The sequence below is a fragment of the Pantherophis guttatus genome, chromosome 2 (genome assembly GCF_059756535.1).
Source record: "Pantherophis guttatus breed Tessera chromosome 2, ASM5975653v1, whole genome shotgun sequence".
In the NCBI taxonomy this organism is placed as follows: Eukaryota; Metazoa; Chordata; class Lepidosauria; order Squamata; family Colubridae; genus Pantherophis; species Pantherophis guttatus.
In genome coordinates this window covers 250,726,379-250,750,205 of record NC_142064.1, presented here as the reverse complement: position 1 = coordinate 250,750,205, position 23,827 = coordinate 250,726,379, and the positions used below count along the sequence as shown (strand labels likewise).

At 42.8% G+C, this 23,827-nt stretch overlaps 1 protein-coding gene across 5 annotated transcripts; it reads left to right on the top strand.

The window, feature by feature from the left end:
- The first annotated feature begins 111 nt into the window (after window positions 1-111).
- CCDC51 (coiled-coil domain containing 51) lies at window positions 112-23,342 on the top strand. Of its 5 annotated transcripts, none has more exons than XM_087888047.1 (5): window positions 112-410; window positions 6,255-6,422; window positions 8,046-8,379; window positions 10,727-10,891; window positions 22,042-23,342. In XM_087888047.1, the coding sequence occupies exons 3-5, from the start codon at window positions 8,137-8,139 to the stop codon at window positions 22,822-22,824; spliced, it is 1,191 nt and encodes a 396-aa protein (XP_087744173.1). In that variant the 5' UTR covers window positions 112-410; window positions 6,255-6,422; window positions 8,046-8,136; the 3' UTR covers window positions 22,825-23,342. The 5 variants fall into 5 exon arrangements, with proteins under 5 accessions (XP_087744173.1, XP_034287660.2, XP_034287661.2 ...); XM_034431770.3 differs by lacking the exon at window positions 6,255-6,422 and adding an exon at window positions 7,427-7,698 and having other exon boundaries at window positions 134-410; XM_034431769.3 differs by lacking the exon at window positions 6,255-6,422 and having other exon boundaries at window positions 123-410.
- Window positions 23,343-23,827: the final 485 nt, after the last annotated feature.

Sequence of the window (23,827 nt, the reverse complement as noted above, 5' to 3'; positions counted from 1 at the left end):
GTGTGTATATAAATTATATAAAAATTATTTTAAATTATATAAATTACTGTGGCCAATCAGATGCGTGAAAATGACCAATCAGGGATAGCTCTTCAGTGGTGTTTTTTTTTTAGAAGCGCCTCCCACCCGATTGAATGAAAAGTTCACCATAATCTAACGCGGGAGGGTTTTCGCCTCCTCCATAGATGTACTAAAGTTAGAATGACACCACCCTCACCGTCATTAGAAAACGTCCGTGGCTATTTGGAGAAGAGTTTCGCTTTCGGTCCTAAATTCTCTGAATGCGTTTCCCTCCATCCACCGAGAGAGAGACTTGCATTGTTTCCGCCGCGACTTTTCTCCGCTTCCGGCTCGGAGGCATGTGAACTCGAGGAAGGAAACGTGCAGCGGACTGGAGGGAGAACATCGTAGTGAGTGGATGAATGGATGGATGGATGAATGAAGGGGTCCCTTCGGGGCAGAGGGAAGAAGGGTTCGGGGTGCGATGCGATTCCGGGAAACGTGCACGTGGGGAAGCTTTAGGAATGGAGGGCAACAAAGCAGCCCAGGGATGGGGGAGATGGAAGAAATAACTTCCTGCATACGTGCAGCTCTTAATTTTTGAAGTCCAGTGGGTCAGCCAAGGAGGCTTAATTCCTCTGAAATCGCAATTGGATTTCCACTTCTCTTAAATGTATGCAATCTATATGTTCATTTGCAAGTTTCCCAAAGTGCCGCCCAAGCAAAAAATGGTTACAAAGCAGGAAGCGGTTACAACATTAAATTTTTATTATAGAATTCGAACATCAGATTCCTCTCCAGAATAATTGAAATAATAATGACGGTGATTAAAAAACAAAAGATGGTAAATTATTATTATTATTTTTTGCTTTAATTTATATGCCGCCCTTCTCTGGAGACTCAGGGCGGCTTACAATGCATTAAGCAATAGCCTTCATACTTTTGTATATTTATACAAAGTCAGCTTATTGCCCCCACAATCTGGGTCCTCATTTAACCTACCTTTGAAAGGATGGAAGCCTGAGTCAACCTTGAGCCTGGTGAGATTCGAACTTGCAGTAATTGCAAGCAGCAGATGTTAATAACAGTGCTTTAGTCCACTATACTGTACTAACCTTAAAGGTTAGGTTTAAAAAAACCGACAGGGTACCTGCGAAACGGACGTCTGAAGATGATATTAATGTAGGAGCATGAAAGGATTTTCATAAGGAGATTAACCGAGCCGTCCTCGATGCTCTCTATAGCAGTGTTGCTCAACCTTGTCAACTTGAAGATGCGTGGACTTCAACTCCCAGAATTCCCAAGCCAGCCAGGGAATTCTGGGAGTTGAAGTCCACACATCTTCAAGTTGCCAAGATTGAGCCACACTGCAGTCTATGCAGTGATTTTGAAAATGTTGAATTGCAACAGGGAACATCTCTGTTGGCTCTCTTAGCAAGGATGAGTGAGAATTGTAACAGCTGACTTTGAGAAAGATGGACTGAAAACAGGATTTTGAAGGTTGTGCAGAAACAACAAGAAATCATAGGAGCTTTTTTAAAAAAATATTTTACAACTCAGTCATCAATTTTGTTGCCATACTTCTTGGACCCTGGGAAGTTCCTAAAACTCCTACTCCAATGACCCTCAATTTTAAGTTAGCAAAATAGAAATAGAATCTGAGCTCTTTGGCCTGGAGACACCATAACTAGTATCCTGAAATGGGTTTGAGGAAATTGCTTTATCCCATTGTGGTGATTTGGATATTTAAATAAGATACAGCTATAAGAGATAGCAGTGTTTCTAAAGGTTAATCTGGGCATTAGAATGAAAGAGTTTATATGCCTGATAAAATCTAGGGACTATGAGAGATCGGTCATATTCTGTGGGTGGCTGCCTTATGGGTAGCTCATTGCTCATAGAAAGCATTTTTGGCAGTATTCATGACAGCATATTCATTTTCCTTGCTGTTGTTCCCTTTCTGATGAACAATATAGCAAGGTGGCCATAAAACATCAGCCTCATTTATATGTATTTGATCATACGTTTTATGTTTTCCAAACTTGCAACTTTAACATAAGCTGACTTCACACACTCTCATGTTGGATAGATATGCAGTTTACAGTGGTATTTCTACATTCCGTTTCTTCCCCCCATGTAATGGGTCAATTATGTTGGCTATCAGTGTCTTATGGACAATATTCTCTTCAGCCTCCTAAGGAAGCTGTATATTCGAAGATGTCCCCTTGCCACCCCTTGTTCCACTTCAGTCTTTGATAGACACTTTAGACTTCGATAATCGTGGCTCTCTACAGTCCATTTTGATCTACTAGCCACTGCTCCGTCTTCTTTCTAGAAGTCTTTAATTTCCATTTTTTTTCTTTCTCTTTGTCAGCCCCCACTTTTCCTATATAGAACAGAACAGAACAGAACAGAACAGATAACAAGGTTGGAAGGGACCTTGGAGGTCTTCTAGTCCAATCCCCTGCTCAGGCAGGAAACCCTACACCACTTCAGACAAATGGTTATCCAACATCTTCTTAAAAACTTCCAGTATTGGAGCATTTACAACTTCTGGAGGCAAGTTGTTCCACTGATTAATTGTTCTAATTGTCAGGAAATTTCTCCTTAGTTCTAAGTTGCTTCTCTCCTTGATTAGTTTCCACCCATTGCTTCTTGTCCTGCCCTCAGGTGCTTTGTTTGGAGAACAGCTTGACTCCCTTTTCTTTGTGGCAGCCCTTGAGATATTGGAACACTGCTATCATGTTTCCCCTAGTCCTTCTTTTCATTAAACTAGACATACCCAGTTCCTGCAACCGTTCTTCATATGTTTTAGCCTCCAGTCCCCTAATCATCTTTGTTGCTCTTCTCTGCACTCTTTCTAGGCTCTCAATATCTTTTTTACATCGTGGTGACCAAAACTGAATGAAGTATTCCAAGTTTATTTATTTATTTACATCATTGTAACCATCCCTCTCATAAAACGTGACTTTGAATGGCATGCAGTAAAACTACATCATAAAAAGTAACAATTAAAAAACATTCCATAAGGAGCTCCAATCAAAATTACTAGTAGCAGACTAGCTGAAAAAGTTATTACCGGTATTATAGGTAGAGAACCATTTCACTAATTCACCCCTTTCTTAGGAAGCCTTATGTCACTACCCTGTTTTAAGGGACTTCTGGAAAAATGTCAGAGATGGTTCCAGTCTCACCTTATAGGAAAATAATGTTCTACAGGGCAGGAACCATGAGACTAAAGGCCCATTTCCTGAGTCTTGCCAGATGTTACTGCTTCATGAACCAGACCCATAGAGTACCCCTTCTGTAGACTCCAATGGTGGAATCTGGCACTGAGTTGAGGGAAGGAGTGAAACACCTGATTAGCTTTGAATCATTTGTGGGGAAGAAGCAGCTGAAGGGAGATTGGCCCCCTAAAGCTTCACAGCATTTATCTAGTAGTTATATAGTAAATGCTTTAGTCTGGCAAGATTCCTGTCTGTAGGTGAGCAACCATAAACATGTCACTCTGATGAGCTCTTCCTCTCATTTCTGGTTCCTTCTGCCTGACATGAGCAGTTGTAATTGGGTAGAGGTAGGTAAAGGTAAAGGAGTCCCTGTAGATTTTACTCCGCTAGTTTTAGTCGACTATAGAGGTGGTGCTCATATCCGTTTCAAGGCCACCGAGCCAGCGCTGTCTGAAGAACTTTCCGTGGTCATATGGCTAGCATAAGTGGTACCTATTTCTCTACTTGCATTTGCATGCTTTCGAACTGCTAGGTTGACAGGAGCTGGGGCAAAAACGAGAGCTCACCCCGTCGCATGGCACTTAGGTCTCGAACCTGGGCTTTCACCTTTCAGCTGACAAACCCAGTCTTAACCGCTGAGCCATCGTATTGCTTCGGCTGGAGGCAAATCCCCAAATAACCTGATCCCAGGAGATGTGATGTAGGGCTCTAAAAGTCCAAATCAGCACCTTGAATTGAGCCTGGAAGCAAACTGGCAATCAATGCCGCTTGCAGAGCAGAAGTGTAACATGTGCCACTCTAGAGACACATGTAACTGCTCATGCTGCCCCATTTTGAACCAGGTGAAGCTCCTGAATAGTCTTCAAGGGCAGCCCCATGAAGAGCACAATTATAGTAATCCAATCAAGAGGTTACATGGGCATGAGTACCCTTGAGCAGAACCGCCTGCACCAGAAATGTGCATAACTGACGCACAACATGAAACTGCGCAGAGAAGTTTCTGTTTTAAAAAAGCGACTATGGGTAAGAAAATGTGTTTATCTCTGCCTCAGCTAATGTGAGCTAAGATAGAACAATGTCTGTGCTCGGATAAGTAGACCACAGGATGGTAGACAGGCCTGGATGATGACATGCTGTCATAGGAGCATCGATGGCTTTTGACTCCAAACGTCTAGACTAAATTTGTATGGCTGATTTTATAGATTCCCTCCATTTCCAACATCTGTAACTTGTTTAGGGACAGCTTTCAGGGCAACAACATTATACAAAAGGGTCGTATCACTATAACTATCACTTCCATGCAAATCTTCCCACATCCTCTCACTTTACTTTCATCTCAAATCTTCTCATGATTTGTATTTTAATTTCCAGTCATTTTGCTGGAAGCTCCTTGTTTTATCCACTCCATTCACTTCCATAGCATTAAAAAAAAATTGTTTTTATCAAAATTGCTCTACATTTTCTTGAGCCTTTTAATCATATACATCCGTTGCTCTCTTTCATTTCTTTGTTTACAAGTTTTTTTTCATTATGCACATTATAAAATATATTTTTCTCATTCTCATTTTTTTTTTTATTTGGTAGTAATCACCCTTCGATGTTGGCTTCATGTAGAGATTAAAAGCCTGAGGAGCAGATAAAGCCTTTAGAAATCCAAGCAAAGTAAAATAATCTGAAACAATGATTGGAACCATCTGGAATTACTCAGCGAAGTAGGAATGGAACCACTGGATAATTGTGTCCTACAATCCCTATTTCCCCTCCAAACAACTAATCTGAAATCGATCTCATGGTGAAAAACCACTCAGAGATTTAATTGCTTGCGATATAGTCTAGTGGCCACATTAGAAAGAGTCTTAAATAAAAATCCATGTCATCCAAGAATTGCCTAGCATTGAATCCCAGTTACCACTGCCTGGGATCCTTGCTTCAAAATGGAAGATTAGCAACTACCCTGTTTCCCCTAAAATAAGACATCCCCTGATAATAAGCCCGATCGGGCTTTTGAGCGCATGGCAATAAGACCAAGTGCTTATTTCAGGGTTCAAAAAAAAAAAAAAAAAAAAAGACAGGGTCTTATTTTCGGGGAAACAACAGTAGTTGACATTCTTCAAGGTTCAAAACCCAGTTTATTTAGAAATAATTTTTACAGCCATCTCCTCCTCCAAACTTTCAGGTTTCCACACTTTTAAAAATTTGGTAGTATACTTCAAAAGAAAAATCTGTATATAAACAGGCACATGAAGAAAATGTGTGCACAAAAATGTGTAAGTGAGAAGTAAGCTCTGCCAAACTTGAATATTTTAAAGGAAAATGCTGTACATATATATAAATACCTACATCAGAATTGCTTCCAAAAATATGGGTTTTTTCCCCCAAGTTTGAGGAGGTCTTTTGGCTAAATTTGCAAACTGAAATAGAAACACAGATAAATTTATTGCATGGAAAAATGAAAATCTGAGCACAACTGATATGGACCTCTCTTATCTGTTTATCCAGATCAATCAATTAGCTTAAGAAAATTAAGAGTCTTCAATGTTTCTTTCTATTTCTCATCCAGAAAAACATGTACTATACGTGTTGAATTTCTCCACCAAACAGGGGAGAGAATACAGGGTGGAAGCTGGAAATACAAAAATATGGCGTATGGGAGACTGCAATTTTTCCTCATCAGGAAAAGCTTTCCTTCCTTCCTTCCTTCCTTCCTTCCTTCCTTCCTTCCTTCCTTCCTTCCTTCCTTTCTCATTCACTCTTTTCCTTCCCTTCCCTTCCCATTTTATATCCCACCTTTTTTCTTATGTCTGAAGAAAAGCCCACTCACCCTAAAGGCCTAATAACAATGGGATTCCATCTCCTCCAAACAGCTTCCGTAGGATAAACCTACTTCAATGCATATGAATGGAGGAAATGTATTTATTTATTTACGGGTAGTCTTTGATTTACAACCATTCATTTAATGACCGTTCAAAATTGTATCGGCACTGAAAAAAGTGACCTAACCATTGTTCATACTCATAACCATTGCAGCATCCCCATTGTCACGTGATCAAAATTCAGATCCTTGGCAACTGGTTCATATTTATGACAGTTGCAGTGTCCAGGGGTCATGTGACCATCTTTTGTGCCTTCCGACAAGCAAAGTCAACGGGGAAGCCAGATTCACTTAACAACCTGGTTACTAGCCTAACAATTGAGGTAATTCACTTAACAACTATGGCAAGAAAGATCGTAAAATGGGGCAAAACTCACTTAACAAATGTCTCGCTTAACAACAGACATTTTGGACTAAATTGTGATTGTAAGTCAAGGACTAACTGTATTAGATTTTGATCCTGCTTTTGTTACTTTATAAGTTAAGACAAGGCAGTGAAGATACCTAATACTCCTTTTATCAGGCCTGGAAGCCATCTTTTGCCTTGGGCCTTCAGGCCTGCCACATTTCCTACTGTGGGAAACTGAGAGGGGGGATTGTATGGAGCATGGATGATATGTAGTCATAATAACATTCTTTTCTCAGAGAGTCAAGGACATCTTGCCCTGCACTGGAAGGGTGTGACTGGGAAGCATCTCCTGTTGGGACGGTGCTTTGGTTGGACCATGTGACGGACATGTGGGTGCAGGGGAAGGGACTTGGACTTTCTTTTGGGTGGGGAAAACCTGGATTTTCCCAGATGTGCCAATATGACATCTCTAATAAAATGAAACTTTGAGGAACTTCAAGCCTCGGAGTCTTCTTTCGTTGGGGGTGTCACTTGGAACCTTGATATTTTCCTCCTCTTATTTTCCCCAAGCAACAACCCTTTTAGGTGGGTTGGGCTAAGAGAGACAATGATTGTCCAAAGTCATTCAGTTCTATAGAGAAAAAAGAAGCTGGTGTGAACTACCAACCTAGAAATAAGGAGAAGTTTGCTGACAGTGAGAATAATTTCCAACTGTTATTCTTTTTCTTCTGTTAATTTGGGTATAGAGCAGTGATCGCAAACCTTTAGACACAGAGTGCCCAAACGGCGTGCGAGCGTATGCCCAAACTGAAGGGGGGGGCGTACGCGGGGACATGCATGAATGTGCACATGCGTGGACATGCATGCGTGCGCAGCAGAGACCCAAAGACCAGCTGGCTGGCGGGGCATCCCAACACTGACAGCGTGGCAAGAGGTAAGGTCTTTTTCTTTCATGAGCTTCTGTTTTGTCGTTTGCAGGAAACAGAAGCTCATGAAAGAAACGCCACAGAGATCTGACCTGGGATGACGGCGCATGTGTCAGCAGAGAGGGCTGTGCGTGCTACCCCTGGCACATGTGCCATAGGTTCGCCACCACGGGTATAGGGAGTCCATTGACATGTCATACCATTGAGCCACGGTGGCGCAGTGGTTAGAGTGTCGTACTGCAGGCTACTTCTGCTGGCTGCCTGCAATTTGGCAGTTCGAATCTCACCGGGCTCAAGGTTGACTCAGCCTTCCATCCTTCCGAGGTGGGTAAAATGAGGACCTAGATTGTTGGGGGGACAATAGGCTGACTCTGTAAATTGCTTAGAGAGGGCTATAAAGCTCTGTGAAGCGGTATATAAGTCTTAAGTGCTATTGCTATTCTATGGGTGGCTCTGTATGTAGAGATTAATTTGAGTGTGGGGCGCTCTCTGAGCTGCGTGATCTTTCTCGCATATCTTTCATTATCAAACTAGAGAACATCATCAGTGCTGGATTAATTTGAACACTCATTTCAATCTGTGGCTTGCCTTTTAAAAACCTTTGTAGATTAATTTTTTTAATGGGTTTCTGACGTGGTACTCTTGTTGCCTTCAATTTTGTCTCCTTGCAGGTAATTTTTTCCCCACCATGGTGGCCCTGCGTGCACAGCTCCCGTGAAGTGCCCAGACTTGCTAGTTCACTTGTTGTAAGCGCATCGCAAAATGCAACGTCCCCATTTGTTATCTTTTGTGAGGATGTACTGCTCTCCGGCCTCCAAAAAGTCTGAAGCAGCCAACACAATGGAAACAGCTAAAGTTTTTCTTTGTCGCCTCTCTGGAGCTGGAAGGGATTTGGGAAGACACTCCGTTCAGCGAATCTCTGCAACCACACAAAGCTGGTGGGAAAAATACGAGGAATTTGTCGGCATTAATGAAGTCCGAGAAGCCCAGGGAAATGTGACCGAGGTAAGAAAGGGGTAACTGATCAGTTTGGGTATCATTTCTTTCTCTTTGGTGGGAATGCCTGCTTACAGGTGGTCCTTGACTTACAACCACAATTGAGCCCAAAATTTCTGTGTTTAGGTGAGGCAGGTAAGTGAGTTTTGCCCCATTTTTACAATCTTTTTTTTTTTGCCACGGTTGTTCAGCTGTGTTGTTGTTAAATGAATCATGCGGTCGTTAAGTGAATCTGGCTTCCCCCATTGACTTTGCTTGTTGAAAGCCAGGTGGGAAGTGATGATCACATGCAGGGGTGGGTTCTAAAATGTTTTACTACTGGATCTGTGGGCGTGGCTTATTTTGTGGGCATGGCTTGGGGGGGTAATGTGACTGGGTGGACATGGCCAACTTTTTTTTATTTTATTTTTAAAAGCATTTTTTCTACAACCTTAAGAAGTTGCAGAAAAAATGCTTTTAAAAGCCTCTGACGATCCCAGTTAAGCTGTGCGATTGTCAGAGGCTTTTTTTTTTTCTTTTAAAAGCATTTTTTCGGCCGAAGAGGTTGTAGAAAAAATGCTTTTAAAAGTAGAAAGAAAGAAAAAAGCCTCTGATGAGGTGGGCGGGGTAAGCGAGCGGCGACCGGGACAGGGACCGGTTTGGGGGCATGGCCAGCCAATGTTATTACCGGTTCTCTGAACTACTACAAATTTTTACTACCGGTTCTTGTGAACCGGTGCGAACCGAGAGCAACCCACCACTGATCACATGACCCCGGGACAGTGCAGCTGTCATAAATACACGCCAGGTGCCAAGCACCTGAATTTTGACCATGTGACCACAGCAGATGCTGCAGTGGTTGTAACAGAGAAAGCCGGTCATAAGTCACTGTCCTCAGTGCCACTGCAACTTCTGACAGTCACTAAACGAATGGTTGTAAGTCGCAATTGAAAGCAACAATCTTCACAGTATAATGAAAGACTGTTAAAATGGTAAATAACCTTCTCCTTGTCTTTGGCAAGCATATTGGATGACATAATGACTTATGACCACAATTGAGCCCAACATTTCTGTTGTTAAGTAAGACAGTTGTTAAGTGAGTTTTGCCCATTTGATGGCTTCTCTTGTCATAGTTGTTAAGTGAATAACTGCAGTTGTTAAGTTAGTAACATAGTTGTGAACCTGGCTCCCCCTCCCCCCCCGTTGGCTTTGCTTGTCAGATGGTCACATAAGGTGATCACATGACCCCAGGACACTGCAATCGTCATAAATATGAGCCAGCTGCCAAGCGTCCAAGTGCGGAAGTGGCAACGGTCATAAATGTGAAAAATGGTTCATAAGTCACTTTTTTCCTAATAAAAATAATTTTTATTAAACAGTTTGTCTTTAAAAACAACACAAAAAGCAATCATACATATATAAAAACAAAACATGTCAAAATGTGACGTATTGAACATTACATAACATTAATGGTAATTTTACAGCATTTCGTATCAACTTACGTACTTTGCTTTTGTAGTTCTCTATTCTGTCATTTCTATTTACTACTCAATAGTAGAATAATCACATTACTCCAACATATATATATATATATACACATTATAATATTCATTTGTTCTTATCTACACATTTATATTCGTTTATATTTATCTCACTTTATTTAATGTTGTTCAGTTACTTTAAGGTTCATCAATATTAGGTTAAACATTTCTTGTTCTGATTTCTATTTTCGAGCCAACTATACATTTTATTCCATATTTCATAATAGTCCGAATCTTCTCTCTCTTTCAACTCCATAGTCATTTTATCCATCTCTGCGCATTCTAAAATTTTCCTTATTACAGTTTCGTCTGACGGTATATTTTTTTGTTTCCAATTTTTGCTAATGTGATTCTTGCTGCGGTAAGTATGTGCAATATGTATTGAAGGTTTAAGTCACTTTTTTCAATGCCGTTGTAACTTCAAACGGTCACTAAACAAAAGGTTAAGGACTATCTCTATTAGAAATATAATATTTCTCTGATCATTTGTGTCCCATCCTTTATGCAGCATGTCTACTATTATTAGCATAAGCTTGTTTATCTCAATCTGGTGCCTTTCAATAATTGGCATTGTCGTTTCCAGAATTCACACGAGCATGGCCAAAATATGCTAGTTGAAGTAAGCTAGTATCCACCCCATTCTGGTGGATTAGGCCAGGGCTGTGGATCTGGGCTGCAAACTCAACGCGACCACTAGATGGGCAGAAAGATTCAAAACAAGTCTTTACTCTTTGTTGCCATCTAGCGGCAATCTGAATTTTTGCAGTTCAGTTGTGCCCTATTTAGGCTGTCAGATAAATATACAGTCAACTTTCTCTTGGCTGATTTCTTCCCAGGCTGAAAAACAGTTTATGTTTGCTCGAGGAATTGTACGAGAAACTCGTGACACGTGGGAGACTCAGCAGCTGAAATTGAAGGAAATTCGGGATCGTTTAGACAGAGTTTCACGTGAGGACGTTCAGTATCTGGAACTGGCAACTTTGGAGCACAAATTATTGCAGGTAAGAAGAGCCCCAGATGTTGGAGGCATTTGAATCAGTCTGCTTTCCCTTTTTGAATTTGAATGAGGTTTGGACTTTTATTCCCCCTCATTTTGGAACTGCTTCAAATTGACATGTTAAAACAAGGATATGCAACTATGGCAGGGGTGAAATGTAAAATTTGTTACTACCGGTTCTGTGGGCGTGGCTTGGTGGGGGGGTTAATGTGATTGGGTGGGCGTGGCCAACTTTTAAAAAAAAAACTTTTCAAAGCATTTTTTCTAATGCTTTGAAAAGCCTCTGCCGATCAGGCAACTCAGCTGGGATCGTCAGAGACTTTTCAAAGCATTTTTTTACCACCTCTTCAGCCAAGAGGTTGCAGAAAAAAATGCTTTGAAAAGCCTCTGACGATCCCAGCTGAGCTGCCCGATCATCAGAGGCTTTTATTTTTTACTTTTAAAAGCATTTTTTCGTTGGAAGAGGTTGTAGAAAAAATGCTTTGAAAAGTTAAAAAAAAAAAAAGCCTCTGATGATCGTGCGGCTCAGCTGGGCATGGTGGTGGGGGGAGAGGGCGCAGGGATTTTTTCTACCGGTTCTCCGAACCACCGCTGCCATCGCTACTGGATCAGGCGATCTGGTCTGAACCGGGAGCATTTCACCCCTGAACTATGGTGACTTTACAATCTGTGGACTTCAACTCCCAAAATTCCTGAGCCAACCACGCTGGCTCAGGAACTCTGGGAGTTGAAGTTCACAGATCGTGAACTTGCCACTGTTGCCTATCTCTGTGTTAAAACATGAAAATGGAAAGTAGAATTTCCAATTAAAAATCTGTCATAGTTTCGCTGACTGGTTATGGAAGTGTTTCTTTTAATTAGAAGGGAGCTTAACCAAATCCTATACCGCTGGAGCCTTTGTTGGAAGAAATGAAGCGTTCAATTAATCAGCAAAAATGCTAACAATAGGCTGACCTTTTGTACACAGAGAGCATTTTCAACTAGGTACCAATCACATTTGGATAATTGGATTTGCTAAATTTATTCTGGGGAGAGATATTTTTTTTTATTGATTATTTTGAATAATTGCGCGTTCCTTTCAGTTTGGTATTTCTGAAGGCAGCTTAGGAAAGGTTAGATTTGTTGAGGTATGTGAGCTGGGGCACATGCTACACAGCTTCCCATGGTTTCTTTCCCATAATACAAGAGTAGAAACTGGTACCGGGCAGTGAATGTGCAATCCTAAAACTTAATTTATAAAGGCACTTAGTTTACAAATTGCTCTTGACATATGACTGGTCACTTAGCATAATTATGACCAGTGGTGGGTTGTTACGGTTCGCCCCAGATCAGGCAAACTGGTAGCGGCGGCAGGAGGCTCCGCCCACCCACCAGGACGTCTCTGCGCATGTGCAGAAGCTTCTGTGCATAAGTGCGCACGCACCCACGAGTGAACCGGTAGCTACGAGATTTGAATCCCACTACTGGTCATGACCCAAATGTTGTGACCAAAGTGGGCTCTCAGGTTGTTGGCTAAACCATGTCCATAGCAAACCATTACCGTATTTTTCGGAGTATAAAACGCACCTTTTTTTCCCCCTAAAAGGGGGTGAAAATGTATGTGCGTCTTATACACCGAATGTAGCCCCGCCCACCCACTGGCCCCCACCCTTTGGCCTCTGCCTCGCAGCAGTTACCTCCTTGCAAGCAAACAGCAAGAAGAAACAGCTCCTTTCAGCTTCAGCACAGCCTAATTAGCACAAATTGATTGGATCGGCCTCCTGACTCTCAGCTGATTTGCTCTCAGCTGTTTTGCGCAGGGCTCTGCTGCTTGCTGCAAAGAGGTAAATTGCTAGAGCAGATTTTTTTTTCCCTTGTGCTAATCAAGCTATGTTGAAAATGAAAATGAAAGTAAAGCAGGTTGTTTGCTGTTTGCTGCAACGAAGCAAAATTGCTGGGAGGCAGAGGCAGATTTCTTTTTCTTTTTTTCCTCACCAAAAAAGGTAGGTGCGTTTTATACTCCAAAAAAATACGGTAGTTCACTTAATAACCATGGAAGTTAATTAACAACCATGGTGTTTTACAACTGCTGCATTTGCTTAATGACCCCGGCAAAAAAGTTTGTAAAATTGGATAAGAAGGAGTCAGTCACCTGACCAATCGATTTTACGACCGTCATGACTTACAACTGTGAAGTGCAGGCTCTATTACGGTTGTAAGTCGAGGACTACCTGTATAAAAACCTTTGGTGACAGCTTCAAGTTAATTGTGGTTGAAACATGTAAGTGGAGTCAGAAACAATACTGTTGCCAAGAAAAATCCATGGATGGATCCACGAAGTAACTACCGTATTTTTCGGAGTATAAGACGTACCGGACTATAAGATGCACCTACCTTTTTTGGTGAGGAAAAGAAGAAAAAGAAATCTGCTTTACTTTCCTTTTCGTTTTCAGCATAGCTTGATTAGCACAAGGAGAAAAAAAAAATCTGCGCCAGCAATTTATCTCCTTGTAGCAAGCAGCAGAGGCCGGCACAAAACAGCTGAGAGCAAAACAGCTGAGAGTCGGGAGGCCGATCCAATCAACTTGTGCTAATCAGGCTGTGCTGAAGCTGAAACAAGCTGTTTCTTCTTGCTGCTTGCTGCAAGGAGGTAAACTGCTGGGAGGCAGAGGCCAAAGGGTGGGGCCAGTGAGTGGGCAGGGCTACATTCAGTGTATAATACTCTGAAAAATACGGTAATAATTAAAGGAGCTTTTAGCCAGGTAGGTGGCAGCACTTACTTTTGGTTGATCTTGAAAAGCTAAACAGGACTGAACCTCATTTCTATTTCTTGCTTTCCCTTGGATATGAAGTAGTGAATGTTTGCGTGACTTGCTTAGAGGAGCTGGGAGGGTGTTTCTCTCTTTTCTCACGTGGTTTCCAAAATATAGGTGAAATGTAAGCTCCAGAAAGCTTTGTGCTAGCTACCTACAAGCTAGCTGCTTGTAGGTGCAAGCATCCCTTCTGATTATCTAAGGCAGAGTTTCCCAACCTTGGCAGCTTTTAAGATACATGGACTTCAATTCTCAGAACTTCTCAATGGCTGGCGGGGGAATTCTTGGACTTGAAGTTCATGCATCTTAAAGTTGCCAAGTTTGACAAACACAAAGTCATGCTTTAGATCCTGCAGGCTGAGTGAGAGATTGTTGTCCGTCTAATATGCAATTGTTCCATCCTTCCGTTGTTCCAAATATTCCAACCTTGTTCTGTTGTCCGGAACATCCTTCCATGTTCCAAATAGCATTGTTCCATTCTTCCGAGGTGGGTAAAATGAGGACCCAGATTGTTGGGGGGCAATATGCTGACTCTGTAAACTGCTTAGAGAGGGCTGTAAAGCATTATGAAGCAGAATATAAGTCTAAGTGCTATTGCTATTGTGCAAAACTCTTGTCCCTGTTCTTAAAGCAGAGAACATAAATTACTCAGCCTTCCCTAGATTCTACAGCAGCATTTAAAATAGCAATAGCACTTTTTTTTTTTTTAAATTTGATTTATATGCCGCCCTTCTCCGGAGACTCAGGGCGGCTTACAATGTGCTAAGCAATAGCCTTCATCCTTTTGTATATTTATACAAAGTCAGCTTATTGCCCCCACAATCTGGGTCCTCATTTCACCTACCTTTGAAAGGATGGAAGGCTGAGTCAACCTTGAGCCTGGCGAGATTCGTACCTGCAGTAATTGCAGGCAGCTGGTCTTAATAACAGGGTGCTTTAGACCACTGTACTACCAAGGCTCTTGACTTAGACTTATATACCACTTCACAGTGCTTTACAGCCTCTCTAAATTTACAGAGTCAGCATATTTTCCCCAACAATCTGGGTCCTTATTTTACCAACCTCAGAAGGATGGAAGGCTGAGACAACCTTGAGCTGGTCAGGATCGAACTCCTGGCAGTGAGCAGTGAGTTAGCCTGCAGTACTGGACTATTGTAATGCTCTCTACATGGGGCTCCCCTTGAGGAGCACCCGGAGGCTCCAACTGGCGCAGAGTGTGGCCGCGCAGGTGGTAAATGGGAGCGTCATGGCGCTCCCATGTGACACCTCTCCTGCGCGAGCTGCACTGGCTCCCGGTGGTCTTCCGGGTGCGCTTCAAGGTTTTGGTTACCACCTTTAAAGTGCTCCATGGCTTAGGACCTGGTTATTTACGGGACCGCCTACTACCACCAATAGCCTCCCACCGGCCAGTACGCTCTCATAGAGAGGGACTCCTGCGGGTGCCGTCAGCCAAACAGTGTCGGCTGGCGGCCCCTAGGGGGAGAGCCTTCTCTGTGGGGGCACCTACCGTCTGGAATGAGCTCCCCCCAGAGATACGGAGGATCCCGGATCTGCGCACCTTCCACTGCGCTTTTTATTCCATCAAGTGGGCTTGGTCTAATCTCCCTCTTTTAATATGTAAATTTTAATCTGTTTTTAAATTATTGGGGTGTTTTAATCTGTCCGGGCCAAAATGATTTAATTTGATTTTATCTGGTTTTTAAATTTAGTGTATTTATGTATTTTATTGCTTAGCTGTTCACCGCCCTGAGTCCTTCGGGAGTAGGGCGGTATACAAATCAAATAAACTAAACTAAACTAAACTACTGCATTCTACCCACTGTACCACCACAGCTCTTACTGTCATCTACAGTCCACTAACACCTCTTTTTGTTCTAGTAGGTTTTTTTGTTTTGTTTTAATTGAGAATTAGGGGCTGAGAAATTTTAAGAGATGTATTAAGCCTTACAGAGACAACATGTTACCCTTTGAACTCTTTCTTCCATATCAGCTCCTGGACACACATATACCCCGCAGTGACATGATTGCATTTCAGATGCTTGGTAACTGGCTCGCATTTAAGACTGGTTGCAGCATTGTGTGGTCATGTGACTGCAATTTGCAATGTTTTTTTGCTGGCTTCCAGCGAAAAGCACCCATGTGGGAGAATGGATTCACTTAACAACCATGTTCACTTAATGACAGCAGTCACTTGCTTTACGACTGTAGTAAAAACAGTTATAAAATCAAATCCGGTCACCTCTCAGGTGGTAGAATGATAAGCCAACGATGATCTGGCTGTCTTTTTAAAACTGAGCATTATGTCCAGAATTTTTCACTGCATTCAGGGAAAGCTAATTTTAATTAGAATTGCCTGTTTCTAGAGCCGTGGTGGCGCAGTGGTTAGAAGGCAGTATTGCAGGCTAATTCTGCTGATTGCGAACAGTTCGATTCTGACCGGCTCAAAGTTGACTCAGCCTTCAATCCTTCCATGGTCAGTAAATTGAGGAACCAGATTGTTGGGGGCAATAGGCTGACTCTGGAAACCGCTTAGAGAGGGCTGTAAAGCATTATGAAGTGGTATATAAGTCTGTGTGTGATTGCTGTTTTTCTTGATGGTCAGTGATTTTACATTTTAAAATACTCTCAAGAATTCTTTAATGAGTTTCATCAAAATCCAGTCTGTCAATTTGTCCTTGCATTCCATCACTCGTCACTTCTGCTTCATTTAATCCTTCAGATTCTTTTCCCAAGAAAGCCATCCCAGGCACAGATATCTTTCCAAAACAAAAATTCCAGGAAACTTCCCTACAATCCTTCCCCTTTTAGCAAATCTTTTGTCGACTAGCAATCCAGCTGTTTCGCTGGCTGTTTTCCTCTTCATTCTAAGGATTTGTAATATTTTTAGCAGTAATTTCGTTTTCTTTTTCTTTTGGCCATGGTTCCGATGCCTTGCTGTTTGCCAACTTGCCATCCATCTAGAACTCAGCTTTCCTTTGGGAAGTGCTTTTAAGAAGGTCTGACATTCCTTCAATTCCCAAAAATACGCATGTTTCATTTTGTGGATGCAGAAATAAATGGGTGGGAGGAAAAAGAGTTGAAGCAAAATATTTCATCCATTTTTGCCCTTCAGCAGGGTAAAAGAATGCAACTGTCTTAGCGCCTTTTCCTACTATTGTGTACACAGAATTTCAGAGTTACCTGCTTTTTACATCATACCTGATGGATGGTTAGGACTTGCTATACAGGTCAGGTTGCACAACAAAGAAAATTTATTCATTCATGCATCTCCCAGAAAGCAACTCTGGATTGTGCTTCTTGGAAAGAATATTGACTAGTTTCACAGGCTGGAATCCAGGCAGTCCTCGACTTATGACCGCTATTGATGCCAAAATTTCTGTTGCTAAGCAAAACGGTTGTTAAACAGTTGAATTTCTTCCCCATGTTACGACCTTTCTTGCCACAGTGGTTAAGCGAAGTACTGCAACTGTTCAATTAGTAACTTTTTTTGTGAACTTGGCTTCCCCACATGGACTTTGCTTGCCAGAAAGTCGCAAAAGGTGATCTGGGACACTGCAACCGTCATAAATATGAGCCAGTTCGATCGTGTGACCATGGGGATGCTGCAGTGTCATAAGCGTGAAAAATGGTCATAACTCACTTTTTTTTCCATTGCCGTTGTAATTTTGAATGGTCACTAAAGAAATCGTTGCAAGTCGAGGAATACCTGTAATGTTATTTCTTGGAACTCCATTCAGACAAGCAGGATTCCTATCTAGTCTGGGATCCTCTCCCATGTACCATGTTTCCTCGAAAATAAGACCTATCCCAAAAATAAGACCTAGCATGTTTTTCACGTGTGTGCCTAATATAAGCCTTACCCCCAAATAAGCCCTACTTAAGAGCCTGCACAGCCGCCCGCCAACCCATTCCATTTAATTGCTCGCAGTGCCACAGCCAAGAAGCAAGGTAAGGTGGTGGTGGAGCTGCCCCATACGCCCCACGCTAGTTTACCTCAGGGCCCCTGTAGCCAGGCCATTCACTCCCCGATACTTGCCTTCAGGTGGCAGCATCAGCCGCTATGTGCAGCAGGAGGCCGAGTGGTATGCTGGTGCTGCAGCCCCGAGGCGAGGCAGGTGTTGTGGATAATTTGGCTGTGGCGGCCCTGAGGTAAGTCGGTGCGGGGCAGCTCCACCCCCTACCTTGCCTCATGGTGTTCTGCCCCAGCTACGGACCCCAAAGAACACAGCACACACAAAGTCCGTTCAAGCCTTAGTTTACTGAATAAACCAGTCTTTTACAACAACGGTTGTTAATTAATTGCATTAACAGCCGCCAAGAATTCAAAGAATAATAACTGAAAGCTTACTATGGTTGGCAGAATGCCCAGAAGCAATTTGCAGGAAGCTGATAAGATAAGCAAGACAAGACACGAAGGTATGTGAACTAAGTTGTTCCCTGCAAATTGCTTCAGTCGGCGTTCCTCCTTAAATAGGCTAAGGGAGTGGCCAATTAGCCTCAAGCCTTACTCTCGAGGAGACCTCCTCCTGAGGAGCCACTCCTGCCTTTTGGCAGCTCTGTGCACCCGTGCATCAAGAAGAGGCTCCTCCGCTTCGTCCTCTTCACTTAAGGGAGCTTCTGGAGGTTCTGAAGGCCCTGGCTGAATCCCTGCCTCTGGCACCACATGTTCTCCAGCCTCCTCATTGCCTGACTCGAGTACCAGCTGCACAAGCTGCTGACGCAGCACCAGACCAGCCTCCTCGCTGTCTGAATCAGCTACTAGCTGCACAGGCCGCGTACGGGCCACAACACATGGCCGCAGCACCGGCATATCGCTCGGCTTCCTGCTCTGTTGTGGCCACAAGCAAGCCCAAGTGGGTCTCCCGTACATGGGAGAGGGAAATAAGACACCCACTGAAAATAAGCCCTAGTGCTTATTTTGGGCCCCAAAAGAAAATAAGACCAGGTCTTATTTTCGGGAAAACACTGGTAGCAGCTGGCCAACTGAACATCAGCTGCTGATCCTAGAACATCAGCAGCTGATGTTCTAGGATCAAACCATCCAGGGCTCCTCTTGTTTCTCCAGCTGTATTGCTAAGTGCATTCACTTCTCCAGCTGCAATGCGAAGCATGCTTGCTGGAAATAAACGAGTGCTGTGTGGGACATGGTGAGGTCTAAGTTCTACTCAAACATACCAAGGGTAAATACCAACTGGCGTGAACCCCTCCCAGCTCTCCATTTGGAGTCCTCAAAACAACTCCCTGAACCCCATGTTCCAAAAGCCGAATAGCACAAAGATGCAAACTTCATTTGACATAATTGAAAATGTGTTTACGTGCAATTTGTATGATTATTTTCCACAAATTTTTAAGATTCTATCCCTTTTGTCACCTTGCAAAATTGCAATTTGGCAATGAATTGATGAGCTTGGAAGAGCTGGAGCGAAGGCTTGGAGGGAACAGGTTGTTTCCTAAATGAATATATATATTTATTCTGGCTACAATCCCTCATACCTTCGAGTATCAGATTCAGTTTCTTCTCTTCAGCTTCTTTCTCCCCATAGACTTCCTTGAAATGAGCTACGGTATTGGGTACCTTATCGTGGCTGAGATGGCACCACACATTATGAACGTGGCTTACTGTATTTTTCAGAGTATAAGACACACTTTTCCCCCCCTAAAAGAGGGTGAAAATTTGGGTGCGTCTTATACACCGAATGTAGCCCCGCCCGTCCCCCGTCCCCTGCCCTTTGGCCTCTGCCTCCCAGCAATTTACCTCTTTGCAGCAAACAGCCCGTTTCAGCTTCAGCACAGCCTGATTAATACAAGCACCTGATTGTTGGTTGGATCGGCCTCACGACCCACAACTGTTTCAGGCTGCAGGGATTGCCATTGCCTATTGCCGCGCAGGTCTCCGCTGCTTGCTGCAAGGAGGCAAATTGCTGGGAGGGAGATTTTTTTTTCTTGTGCTAATCAGGCTGTGCTGAAAATGAAAATGAAACTAAAGCAGGCTGTTTGCTGCAAGGAGGCAAATTGCTGGGAGACAGAGGCAGATTTTTTTTCTTGTTTTCCTCCCCCCCAAAAGATAGGTGCGTCTTATAGTCCGGAGCGTCTTATACTCCGAAAAATACGGTAGCTATTGCATGATCAGAGCCTCTGATCTGCCCACTGCCCATTGGACAACAGGACTCAATCGTGCGACTTCAGCAAACAGTCTGGGAAAGTTGGGTCCCAACAATCCCATTGTAAACGGGAGCCTTTTTGCACTCACTGAATTTCAGCCTGTTTGTTCTGCTCTTTGCATTCATTGCTGAAGCCGTTTCCATCTTCCCTTTGCTTCCCTCCAAAATGTGCTTCATGATGCATTAAAAAAAGCACAGGACTATGCCCTGCTCCCGTGGGAGAGGCTGGTCATGAGAAACGAGGAAGGGGGCTTTGCTCCTATCGTCTGGCTAACATGGCTCTCTAGCCAAGCAGAGGGAGGTGATTCCCAGCATCCCAGATGTGTTTGCACAAGCATTCTCTTTCCAAAGGGAAAAATTGGGCAAGACAACCATCTCGTAAAGCAAATGCACTTCCCAAAGCAAATGCTACCATCCTAGATTACACACAACGTTAGAAAAACAACCGCACGGAATCTAAAACCTGGTTTATATTTCTTGGTTACACACTTCTGTGACCAAGAGCAGAATGATGCATTTAAGGCTCTGTTTTTAGTGGCAACTATTGAAATTTGTAAGATGAGAAAAATTAGTCATCACAGGGACGAGGCCAAGCATAGCCTTATTCCTGACCTCAGTCCTTTGCTCTTGGGCTTCTGTTACACAGTAGATTTAATCTAATGGCTTTGTGGACTTCCAGGTTTCCTGTTATTTGCTAGTAATGTTATATTTTTTTATAAATGACTTCTTTTAAAGACTGTAAGCAAAAGCTGATCAATCTGTCCCCTTAAGTCCACCTTCAAAATTCAGTGCCACAAACAAAGACTTCATTGGTAGTACAATGAGGAATTTGCCACAAATAATCAAGTATCTGCAAAACTCACCTTAATGCAGGGATATTCAACTTTGGCAACTTTAAAACCTATGGACTTCAACTCCCAGAATTCCCCAGCTAGCTTGCTGGCTGGGGAATCCTAGGAGTTGAAGCCCCCAAGACTAGGAGTTGTCATCCTAGGTTTTGAAGCCCACAAATTGTCATGGTTGGACACCCCTGCTTGAGAGCATGAAAACTGCATTAAGTTCAGGAGGCATATCCTTGTTTAGGGAATCTTAAAATATTGCAGGCTGAAAGGAAATGAGATTTCATCCTGTTTCAGGGGCAGGAATGAGGTGGAGGTTATTTGTAGTAAAAGCCTTATGTAAAATAGGCTGAGGGTGATTATCATACAGTGGAGTCAACATATTCTACAGTTTGACATGTTCAACACATGTCTAAAAGCTTGTCTATACTCAATGAACTGCCTTCTTTGGGGTATTCTTTGTCTATCCCAATTATCCAGCATCCCTCAGCAATAATGTCTTGTGTTCCTCACACTTTACTAGCTTGAATATCTGGCATCTCCTTTTCCATGGTGGCCTCTAATCTGCATTCTATTAATTACTAGGAGGTAAATCCCATTAGAGTTTTTGAAATTTACTTTTGAGCAAATCATGCTGAGGAGCAGATTGCGCTCATCCCTGTTAATCAGACAGGCAATCCTTGGCGAAACTGCAAAGAGAGAGATTTTTGACAAGGGGGATTCTGAGGTTCCAGGGTTGCAGTTGGGCCCCCAAACTCTTTTATCATCGTTGAGTCTTCTGTAAAGTTCATTGGTGCCATTGTTAAAAGCTCCAAAATGGGCTTTAGCTGGTTTAAAAACATCCCTCAGGTGTATGTGGCTGTGCCCATTTTAAGAGACAAACTTTATAGCACTTGCAAGATCCAAGATCCCATTCACTAATCCTAATGCCAAAAGCTGGGGCCAGTCAGTACTGGTAATGTAGGTGGACCAGTGATACAACACCATGTAATGCAGTGGCCTGCATCATTTTGTGAATGTCTAGATTTGCACATGCAGGCAGATCAGCATGCCTTATAGTTAAAAAACAAAACAAAACAAATTGTCCCTCTTGTGTGTTTCTCAACAGCTTGACCTGCAGAAACCAGCAGGTGAGATATTTCATTCCCACCTCCAAATATCAAATACTTGATATTAAATACTTTAGCAAATACTTGAAACAGGCACATGATCAGGGAGTGGTAAAACGGGGCCAACTTCATTCCATCTCGTCTGATGCATTGGGTTTCTTTTATTCTGCCTCTTCAGGCTTTTAACATAACTGCTGACGACTTGCGGCGGAGGGGTGATGGCTTTTCATAAGACCTGTTGGCTTTCTTACAGGAAGAGAAAAGGTACCGGATCAACTACCTAACAGCCGAAGAATCTGAGCGGGAAGCTTTCTCTCTCTTCTCTGCCGCCGTGAGGGAAAGTCACGAAAAAGAGAGAACGAGAGCTGAGAAGACAAAGAACTGGTCCATTATTGGCTCCGTGTTGGGGGCCGTGATTGGGGTCTTGGGCTCCACTTACATCAACCGAGTTAGATTGCAGGAATTAAAAGCCTTAGTTTTCGAGGCCCAGAAGGGCCCTGCGAGCCTTCAGGAAGCCATCCGGGATCAAGCCACTGCCTATCGCTCCCAAAAACAGGATCTCGGTGACCTCATTGCCAGTCTGAAGAACATCCTGCAACTTGCAACGGTGACGTCGCCGCAGGAAGGGGAAGGGGCTTCCTTGACCAAAGACAGATCGAGCACCTCACTAAAAATAGACCCTGTCTTGGTTTCTGTGAAGGAGCAGCTGGTCTACTCTAAACAAATCAGCTCATTCCTCGGAAGCTTGCAGGAGCAGTTTAGTAATTTGGAAAAAAACCTAAGGCAGATGGTCCGTGAAGTGCGGGACGTTAAAGTTGTACCTCAGTCCGTACCTGAGGAAAGGGGTTTGCTTAGCCTTCCCTCAGAGGCGAAGAGCCAGGCTTTAGAGGCAGAAGAGGTGGTTCTCGAATTGTGCAACACCGAAAGGAGGTTGAAAGCCCAAATGAAGAAGAACTCCATCTACAGCACAGTCTTCACCTGTACCATGTTGGCTGTCAGTTTCCCCGTGCTCTATATACTGTTGAAGGGAAATTAGCCTGCAGTTTTAGCCCCTCTCCTCAAAAGTCTTAAAAAATAATAATAAAAGGGTGTTCCTTGACCATAAATGCTTCCTCAAAGTCATTTTGCAGAAGCGCCTGGTGGTTGATGGCCCGAGTCAGTATATAATGAACTCTGCTCTAAGAGTCTTTTGCAGATTCTTCTTTTATGTAGACAGAGAAATGATTTGTGGTTTTTTGCACCATTGGTGCTCTTTGCCTTTGGAATCTGACAGAAAACCTCGATACCTTCGAGCTGTTGATGAGTGAGAGAAGCCATTTGGATGATCGAGTTGCCTCTTTTTAAAAGATAATTTTATGAGAGGTTTCAGATATAGAGATAAACACTGGCAACAATTAAGGTAGAAGAAAGAAACAGGTAAAGAATGAGAAAAAGAATGCAAAGCCAAAAGTGCAGAAAGAAAAAGAGAGAAAAGGAAATGCAAAAAGAGTGATTCTGACTTTTTCGTTGCAGCAGCTATGAATATAAATTCACATTAAAAGTCTTTACAACACAGCTTTTGTTTCTTTATGATCTACCACAGTGGTTCTCAGCCTGTGGTCCACAGACCCCTGAGGAATCACAATGTCATCACAGGGAGTCCGTGAAGGCTTGAAGAAATGTTATGATTTAAATATTGAGTTAAGTCTTGGGGGTCCGTGGCCACAAAAGGTATTTATAGGGGTTCTGTGGTGAAGAGAAGGTTTGAGACCCACTTGATCTACCATTTTATCTAATTATCAAATCCATTCTCATTTTTTTCCTGTTTCATGCAAAATGTCCCAAAGGGGTTTTTGATCAGCATTACTGTCTTTTCTCTAATCAAAGGTGTTACTTTCACTATCTCATCCAGCTCTATCAACTTCACCCTCAAGTCTTCCCATTGTAAGTGATGTCAAATCTTTCGATCGTTGTGTGCATAAAAATGTCTTGCTGCTATCATATGTAAAAATAAAGTCCCATTAAGTTTTTCCCCCCACAAATATTTGTCCATTAGTCCC

Coding starts and splice junctions, on each gene's coding strand:
- CCDC51 (XM_087888047.1), top strand. CDS start 8,137: ATGCAACGTCCCCATTTGTTATCTTTTGTGAGGATGTACTGCTCTCCG. Junction 8,380..10,726: donor CCCAGGGAAATGTGACCGAG/GTAAGAAAGGGG, acceptor ATTTCTTCCCAG/GCTGAAAAACAGTTTATGTT. Junction 10,892..22,041: donor TGGAGCACAAATTATTGCAG/GTAAGAAGAGCC, acceptor GCTTTCTTACAG/GAAGAGAAAAGGTACCGGAT.